The sequence below is a fragment of the Mesitornis unicolor genome, unplaced genomic scaffold (genome assembly GCF_000695765.1).
Source record: "Mesitornis unicolor isolate BGI_N332 unplaced genomic scaffold, ASM69576v1 scaffold44657, whole genome shotgun sequence".
NCBI classification, from domain to species: Eukaryota; Metazoa; Chordata; class Aves; order Mesitornithiformes; family Mesitornithidae; genus Mesitornis; species Mesitornis unicolor.
This window is the reverse complement of record NW_010195208.1, coordinates 1-10,017: the sequence shown is the minus strand read 5'-3', so window position 1 is coordinate 10,017 and position 10,017 is coordinate 1. Positions and strand designations below refer to the sequence as shown.

Here is a 10,017-nt window from a genome sequence, read left to right as displayed (position 1 = left end):
GGAAAGACTGTTTACCATCTCTTTCAGTGTAAGAGCTAGAGGTCATCAACTAAAATTAAAAGGAGGCACACTCAAAACAAATGCAAGGAGTCAACTACAGGTCACATAATTAAGTATAGTAGTAAGATGAGGAATTCCTTTCTGCTGATATTGTGAGTTTACACATCCTTAAAAAGGTACTATATAACAAGAAGGAAAAATCTAATCTCAAATTACAGACACTGTCTCTGTTACACAAGCTGCTGGAGGCTGGGAAATCAATCTGGGAAAAAACCCCATGACAACTTGCCCGATTCTTACACTTTCCCTGGGCCTCTGCTATAAACCACTGCTAGACAGATGATACTATTTGTATTAGGCAACACCTTTCATGGAAGGTAAGTCAACACTCCCTGTTTGTAACATACAACAATTGGGAGAATCATTTGCTCTTCATGATAGTGTAATTTCAAGTATCTTATTTTGTGCCCCATGCTTCCTTTTTCCTACTCGTTCTTCTTCAAAGAGCACAGATACATTACATGAATTTTTTATAAATTAGAATTTTTGAATTTGAGTGGTACTTTACTTTTCCTTTAATACTGCTGTGGTAACAGGATAGATGCTGGAGTCTGGCTATCTGAAAGATTAATTTCCTTCTCATGTTACAAAGAATCTAACGCTTACTGAAAGAATGTGAGGTTGTTGGTAAAACTAATCTTTCTTCAAAATACCTAGGCAAACACTATAGCATTCTAAGAACTGACAGTATGTCGATACTGTGGTATATGTATAAATTCTTAATTAGCTGTCAGGTGTGCAAAAGCTCACCCTGGATAATAACGTAATTTTGATGATCTATACTGTTTTTCCCCCAACTGTACATTTGGATGTATACTTTTTATAATTAAATATCCTGTATATATTTATATGCACATGTGCTGAAAGAACTTAAAACAAATGCTTGTCTCCCTAGAAGCTTCCCATGTAACACCATCTAGAACAGAATTTTCAGTCCAGGCCTTGGGCTTAATGTAGCAGTAGCTGCTGATTCTCTTCTTCTCTTATCTGCTTCTAAGAAAAAAACATCTGCTTAGATTTTTTTTTTTTCACTAAGCCTAAGAATGCTGTATCTAGATCAAATAAACTCTGACCCTTGAATAGTGAAGTTAGGGGACAAGGTTGAAAGCAAAGTCAGCAGGACAAAGTTTAATCTATAATTCATTACCAGACACTACAATTCTGATGGAAGAATGTAGTGCAAATATAATACTCCAATTAAAGTTACACACTGAGACTAATTACGTTTACAACTGTTAGGATCTCCTTGAGTACAGATCCTTCTTTAAACTTCTTGAAAAAATAATACATTAAATCTGAGTATGAAATACAGCTAACATACAGTCATTTTAAAGGTCACAGGCAGCATGATGACTTGAGGCACAATGGATTGTTTTGCCTCTGTGTCTCATTGTTTTATGGGTGTTTCTGACTGCTGGATCCATTCAAAGATGCAACTGTACGCTCCTTATTTCTTGTATCTCTGTGTATTTGCCCTCTGGAAGTGATACAGGACATGTTCAAAACCAGTTTGCAGAAATACTATCAATACTATACTTACTTTTTTTGTACTACACTACTACTACTGCTGCTATAATGTACCAATACTGCTACTGCTTTGTACTATTTCCTACCGTTCAGTTTCACATACAATTTTTCCATGGTAATATGCAAACCAGACTGAGGCTTACCCATAACTGATTTATATTGCAAGGGCAGATGTAATCCAGGATAATAACTAAATAAAAGTATAATTGTAAAAATTACAATTTTAGTCTGATAACTAATAAGTTTCCAACAAAGAGGGGAAGCTTTAAAGGAGCAGTGTTAATGGTACGTTTGACTGGCATTCATTATGTCAGCATTAAGGTGGAATAAAAAACTCAGGTAAAAACAAAAGCTCTAATAAACTTAGATTATTTCAGTGATCCAACTTGCAAAGCAGACAAACAGTTCTTTATATAACGGTGTAGGAAGGAAGCTACAGCTAATGAGTGGGAAAACAAGTAAGAACAAGTTCATTGGAACAGGAATCCTTCTTGGTGGGAAAACCAGCTCAAGAAGTCTAAAATTCTATATTCAGACACTTAATCACAGAATCACAGAACGTTAGGGATTGGAAGGGACCTCAAAAGATCATCTAGTCCAATCCCCCTGCCGGAGCAGGAAGACCTAGATGAGTCTTCAGTGTCCATGTCTGGGCCTTGTCCTGACCCCTTCCCTTTAAGAAAAATATTTAAATAAATAAACTTTTTTTTTAAAAGGCTGGCATATATAAAAGCAGAAGCCATATTTCCTTCTAGCAATAGGCATTATTTACATAATTTATAAAGTGTTTTTTTAAAATTATTTTTGTAATTATTGTCGAAGTCAGTGCAGATCTGTATTCTTTTGTGGTATTACTGAACAAAAAGAATACAGTTACTTTTAGTATTTAAACATGGTGATCTGTGTGTTACAAAATTAAGCATATGTCTACTTGTACTGAAGAACGCCTCATCTTTTTTTAACATCCAAGTAAAACACTATTGATATAAGGATTAGCCAGATTAGAAGAAAATCCAGTGGACTTTTAATAAGCACTTTTTTTTTTCTTAAACAGTCAGAAACTCCACACAAATAACCTAAGATAGAGGTGACCAACACAGATTCCAGCTTAATGGCACAGTGCTAGTCAAGCTGCTGGGGTTAGTCCTAGACTGTCTAGATTTAGTTCCAGATTGATATGGGACTAAAAATCTGCCTACTGCAATTGTCACAAGTTCTCTGGCATTTTACAGTAGCTGATCATTTGTGCTTGATTAGTTTTGGGTAAGAGAAAGCGGCTGATATCCAGCAACTGGTCAACGTAACTGCTATACAAAGACCTCTGCCTCAGGAGGAAACAGTCACTACAGATCAACTGCTGCACGGTAGCATGATGGCAAAAAGGTCATGGGAAAAGTTAGATTTCATGCCCTAAATTTATTTTCCACATCCTCCACAACAGCATACTTACCCAACTTTCTTGCCCAGTCTTATCTGGCCCTGTATCTCTTTGCATGCTGGTTAGGAAAGGAGGCCAGGAAGAATAGCTATGAGCTATTCCTGCCTCTCTGTTGCTCTTAGCATGTGATGGGTCAGCCAAATTTCAGTGTTGAATATCTGACAGGAAGCAGAGACATAGCTGCTACTCTAGGTCCTCCACATGCAGCAGTGGTTCAGTTATGTGTCTGACTTGGAGTCAGGTAGTGGCCATGAAATGCCATATGCTGTGGGACAGGATTTATTAAATAACAAGTTACAAACAGTGTATAACCATCTTTGGAGATCTGTCGAGCAAATACAAAATTCACTCTAGTGCCACCTGCTGCTCTACACTCTCTACTGCAGCTCAACTAGCTAAAATTTAAATCTTGAAAATTACCAGCTGGCCAATGCTCCAAATTATAGCAACAAAATCTAACAACGTGCCTCTCTTCTGATATTTTTCCCTAAACTCACTCCAAGACTTACTTTTCACATGCTTCACAATAGTCTTCTGTACTTTCTCTTCACAATACTACTGCAGTATACTTGTAAAAAACATACATGCATATGCACAGATGGAGGGAATAAATCAATACGAATTGGAACTAACCAACACAGGAAAAGATTATGTATTTTGCATTATGCAATTTATTCAAGTGAAAATAAAAGGTAAGAGACAGGTATTCTATTTTTTTAAGGAAAGAACTTCAGAAGTTCAAGTATTTTAAAAAACTTTCCAGACTTACAAAAACGTGACATTTTTACATTCTCAGGTACATTTAAAGTTGCTATTGAATTTAGAGCTAGTATTTTCCTGCCTATAAGTGCATGGATTCATACCCTGGGTCTCTTCAATGCCTATATTTATCAATTTATGTATTTTTTTAATAAAAGTTAATAGTTCTTGTTAAGACAGAATGTTGAAATGCTATGCAACTTGAATTCATAATAGGAACAAATTTGCCATGATATGTGTATTCAGACAATTAACTTTCTTACTTGCTTATACTGTTTGACAGTTAAAGGTAACATTTGCAGTATTTACTATTGGTCTTAATCTGTAAAAAGAGATTAATAGAACAGATGCCATTCTAGCTCAAACAATAGTGAGTTATCGCAAAGAGGAGAAAAATCACTTGATAATATGACTTAGCACATGCCAAGCATTTATGAAAAGGTAAACATATTCCAGAGCAGAATGACTCATTGAGAGACTGCTTTTCTGTCTTGGAGAAGGATTTTATACAAAAGATAAAAGAAAGCAGCAAACAAACTCTTCTGTGTATTTACAATATATACAACATCCTGATATTTACTTGTATTTACTACTTGGAACTTGATTTTCAGGTGTAGTTCGTCATCATGTTTTTAACAGCTGTTTTAACTAGGGATGAGTTTTAAAGAAACTAATGCAGAACTAAAAATGTAACTGATTTTCCAATACCCATCCCTTATAAGAATATATATTTCAAGACCTACTGAAGAAAAAAAAAAAAAAAAAGCATCGGCAGTTTCTAAAAAAAAAATAATTTCAAAGCCTACTGAAAAAAAAAAAAAAAAAAAAGCATCGGCAGTTTCAGAAAATTAAAACCTACTTCCGAAACAGATGGTTAAATTGCAGGATCAGCTTATTACACTGAATAAAGTAAAATATCAGTATGTACATAATCTGTATAGTATTTTTTTATTCTTAACAGTGTTAGAGAAAACCCCAAACAAACCTGAGATAGAGTCAATTTTTCTTCTTCTAAGACAATTTTTAAAAATTTCCCACTGAATTCTTTTACAGTGAGAATAAAAACCTATTACTAGTATCTAAGTCGTATCAACATGAACTATGCCTTAAAGTGTTTTTCCTTGCCTGTGTAAACTTGCTTTACAAGCCACATTCTAGATTATATTATGATTATCTATGCAAAAAGCCTGTGGGCATGCAAACTTGTTTTAGTAATGCTTGTGTTTTCACTCTGTCAATGTGATTTTTCTATTGGGAAATACAGTCTAAACAAAAACCAAGTTTTATAGTTACAGAAATAGTTATATGACATCTCTAGCACTCACATAAAATTTAACTTGGTTTTACCAATATTCTAAAAAGCACTCTGATATTCTCATCACTAGTAATGTAAGGGCTCACAGTCACATGTCAGCAGGTAAGGGCAGAATTAGGTATCAGGAGTTATTTCACTTTTCACTGCTTAGATTTGTATCACGCCATCATTCTTTTGGAACAGTATTATTCCCACATGGATCACATCACTGGATAGCTCTTAAGGCCATGACATGTTAAATATTATCACTGTACTACCCAGAAAGCGACAATGTCTTGCAGTGGTATTGTTAGAGAGAGCCCATGTTCCTTCCATTCCTCTTTTATTAATTCCAGTTTGCTCAGGCTCAAACTCGTCTTTTGTTTTTGTAAAGAAAAAAGTACGTATGAAGGAGTTTCATGTACTAGCCATTCAGATTCTTGCATATATATGCTACATATTACGTACTCCTTTACTTTATTCTCCACTTGGAGGTCATCAATGTCTCATGCCAGAGTAACGTCACAGTTACTAAAACAACTTGTTGCTAGCAACAAAAGAAGAATAAAGAAGTGGAGTGGTATGTGACTGCTGCCAGTTGTAAAGGTCTAGAGCCTTCATTCGTGGCACACATGCTCTAATGCCCTATGAAACAAGAAGCCAGTATCACCAGAGACAGGCAAGTAAAAGAAAATAGTAATAATTAAAAAATCTCCCCATGCAAACCCTATGACAGTCACAGAAAATGTTCCTTTATTTCTTAGGGAAATAGAGAAATAGCAGTTACCTCACTTCTTATTTGTTTGCTTATTTATCTCCAGGTAGATTCTAATACTGCAAAAATCCATGCATTTCTTTTCCTCTCCAACATATTAAGAAGGAAACTGGCCAGAGACATTTAATAATGGCTGGTTAAAAAGTGTTCTAGAAACTGAGAAACTGCTAAAGTTGATTTTTAATTTGCTGTTGTTGAAATCTGATACAAAGTCTGTTTTTTGCTAATTAGATCCTCTCACTTGAGGAACAGAATAGAGAAACAGACAAATGTAACTAAGCGTTTGTCCAGTTTTCTGTAAAACAAACCTGAGAGAATAACTCTTAGTTTAAGGTATTCTGCTATTATGTTTTCAACCAGCTGTATTGTTTCTCATCCTTACAAAGTACAATAAAAAGCTTCAAAACTGAAGAATGAGAAACAAGCTGCAGAAAAAAAACCAACAGGGTTCTAACAACTTTGTTTATGAAACAGAAAAATAACAAAAATTACTATTACTTCATTAAGCAGTTTTTCTTACATTAACCCAATATTTTAATTAGCATGGGCTATGCCTTACAGATGTTTCTGAAAGACTTAGGCAACTTTTTTCACTCTAGTTTGTGAACACTCATTTTCTGTTGAATTTCTAAAAGGTTTTGTAAAAAAGCAAGCAAGCAAGTGAAGTCTATCGTCAGGAGAATTCATTTGCTATATAAGTATCCACAACTTCAGTGCAAACTTGTCTGGAGTGTGAATAATCCAAAAGATTGAATGCAACTGTAAGTTTTAATCTCTTTTTAAAGTAGCTATCAAACATTATCTAATAAGTTACTTTAAAAATCGAATTATTAACTTTCTCTTTAATTTAAGAGAGATTCACCTCAGATTCCTTCACCTGATTGTAGGAATCGTTTTTGCAAAGTAAGGAGATAGTTGTTTCTTAATACACAGAGTAAAACTTCATGTGACTGGCTACATATTTACTGTTAATGCCTCTGTTAACTCAGAAGTGGAGCTGAAGTAACTCTGTCTACATTTATCAGTACCTAACAGAAACTCCTTATTTGCAAACTTCAGATGGTCAATGAAGACACATTATTAATACTTTAATTCCAAACTCATGGCTTTGCTTCCAAATAAGATGCAGTAATTTTATGGTGTCTTTATTAAGCTTAAATTTGTGTACCAGGCTGATTACTTCATTAAAGAATTCATCTACTAAAATGTGAGAAGGATATTTAAGAATTTCTTGCTTTTTATTATTCAACAAGGGTAACAATAAGGGTAATATGGTTAGCCTTATATTTTCCACAATGCTTGAGAATCCTTTCCACTTTTCTTCACATTAAACAATCTTAGCACCATAATCCCTGATATTAACTTGTCTTATGCATATTCTATTTCATTTGTAAAGGTCACTGTCTTTTTAGCATTTAAACATTGCTGTAAGCCAGCTTTTTACTTACATTTAGGTCTTATATTAATCTTTTAACCAAGAAAAACAGTGAAAAAAATTATTGCTGTAGTTAATTATAATGAAAGAATATTTCATTAGTGAGAATTAAAGTCACATAACTAAGGTGTAAATATGCCTACTGCCTATTGATTTTGGTAAGTTATAAATAAAATTCTGAGTTTAATGGGGGTATAAAACCAAAGTGTAATGTTTCTCAAAGAAAACTTGAACCAAAAGAATCTGCTGAAAATACAAGAACAATCCCGTGATTTTAATCTAACAAGGACGACCAGCCTGGTATAGTATATAATGTATTGGGAAAATCACATTTCAGTAAAGCAGGACTGTTCCCCACGACCACCCTAACTTAAACTAAATTAAAGACTGGAAAGCTCAAAGGAAACTCTCTCTTGTGACAAACTAAAATAGAGGCAGTGTCATGTAAATGACAAATGTTGAATCAAATCTACACTTGTGGATAAAGCTATTTCACAAAGTTCTCCAGAAAACAGCATATTCAAATAAAACAAATACTTAAACACATTTTCACCCTTATTTGACAAACTAAACTCCTTGGTATGAAGTTTATATAACTATTTTGCTTATTGCAAAGAAATTTCACAGCCTGATGACATGTACTCCCTGCAGAAGAAAGAAGACTTGCAGCTGATGAACTAAAGATGTTTGTTAGCTGAGGAAGCCATCAACTTGAATGACATGTAGTATTAATGTGCTGCATTCAATTGGTAAATGTTTCCAGAAGAAAGCTGACATGCTTTGAACAAGCTTTATTTTTTCCTTGCAATTTCAAGATGAGAAAAGCTCTAATCATAAAAGCAGAAGTTTTGGAATATTTAGGATCACAGATCTGTGTCCAAGAACATAGCTTTGAAAATGTTATCTGAAGTACATACTTAAGAAATTCACTCACCAGAAATCCATTTAACATTGGAGTAAATATTTTTTCCCTATCAAAGGCAAAATCTTTGCAACAGAGATAGAAGCTGAAGTCTTTCCAGCCAAAACACCATTTAAACATTGTACAGGAAGTTAATACATCTTTAGCAATTACTAGACACTTTTGAACTACAGAAATCAAATGGAATATTGTGAACAAGAGTTGGTGAAACTATTGGATCTGCCTTTCGAATGTTTGTATGACCAGGCTTTTAAATGTTGTTATTTTATTGTACACATAACTCTAAAATAAGTTCTAGTATTACAGTACAGGAATTAAAAGAAACCCAATCTAACCAGTGTTATGCCACTGTGTGTTTTCAAATGAGTTTAGTAAAATCCTACTATAAAGTCCAGACCCCTTTTTAAGAAATAGATCTAAAAATCTCTCTAAAGTGGCAATCCAAACTTTCTGCTCTCCCAGAAGCTGTTGTAAGTGGGCTCACAGAAACTAAAAAGAAAGTCACCCCCTCCAAATTGCTGAGTGATGTGACATGATGACTAGAAACAGCATTCAAATACTATTTCAACAATAAAATATGACTCTATGTTTAGTAAAAATGCCCAGTGGAATTCTTCTCTGGATTCACATTATCACACACTGCACTGTATGACTTCCACTAGCAAGTGCTGCATCACATGGCCAAGTGAGTAGTTAAAACAGCTTAAAATTTACACCCAGAATCCTAGTTCCTATCAAAATCTATGTTTCCATGCGTAATTAAAAAAAAAAAATAAATCTGAGCTTTTAATAAGGTTTTGCAGGGGAGACCACAAAATATGCACTGGCCAACATAAAGTGACCTGACGGTTTCAGTTCAGTTCTTCAGTACAGCAATGTCCAAATCATAAACTCAAATTCTAAAGGATTTCTACATGATCAGCATATTGTCTAAACTAAGACCTTTTACCATCCAGTTACTGATAAGCAGATATTTAAATAATACCCCAATTAATAAATTTAAAAAGAAAATAGAAATAGAACTCCATCTTCCTTTTATAATAACTGTGAACAGACGCTACTTCCCAGTTTGAACAGATGGCTGAACATGTTCCCCCCACCACTTGCCTTTTAAACAAGTTACAAGCTGGCTTTTAACATAACACCAAGACCTACAGTTTTATACATCTATACATAGGGGCCGGACAGGACAGGACAGAGCAGACACCTTTGCTACCGGATCATGCTGTGGTAGAACAGCTGTGCCCGTCTCCAGCGTCTGCTGGTATGATCAGAAACTGGGCTCAACACCCCTTCTCTGCCCCTTGACCTCAGGGGGCGGCCACAAGACGCAGATAGCCCCACACATCTGGAGAGGAGACCGATCTTCACTTTTGGTGCCAGGCAGCAGACGAACTGTTGCCAGCGGTATCTGTAGGACACCTATCTCAAGGAAAAGAGGACTCGCCTGCTTTGGGCAGAGGATGGTATTTGAGGGCGGCGTGTGTCGCCGTGCGCGGAGAATGGGGGGGATATCCGCCAGCGTCCACAGGGGCGGCCGTGGGGAGCCGGCCCAAGGAGAAGGGCGTGCGGCCGTGGATGGAGGGGCTGCGGCCTCCTCTCCTCTGCTTCCGCTCTCCCACCCTGCTCTCGCCCTTTTACCACGTACCATCTCGATGATTTTGGTCTTCCTGCCCGTCTTCTTCTTCATGGTGAAGATGTACTGGGCCAGAACCACCCCGCCGACCAGGGCGCACACGCTGGCGCTGGCCACCGCTCCCATTTTCGCTACGGCGGTCCTGTCCATAGTAGCTCACGGGGGGCACGC

At 36.0% G+C, this 10,017-nt stretch overlaps 1 protein-coding gene across 1 annotated transcript in view; it reads right to left on the bottom strand.

Annotated features, from left to right (window-relative positions):
- The window catches only part of NT5C3A (5'-nucleotidase, cytosolic IIIA), a 28,494-nt gene extending 18,498 nt beyond the window's left edge, over positions 1 to 9,996 (bottom strand). The window contains exon 1 of the mRNA XM_010188038.1: positions 9,859 to 9,996. Coding sequence (XP_010186340.1) covers positions 9,859 to 9,996 — 138 coding nt within the window. The remainder of the gene's footprint in view (positions 1 to 9,858) is intronic.
- Positions 9,997 to 10,017: the final 21 nt, after the last annotated feature.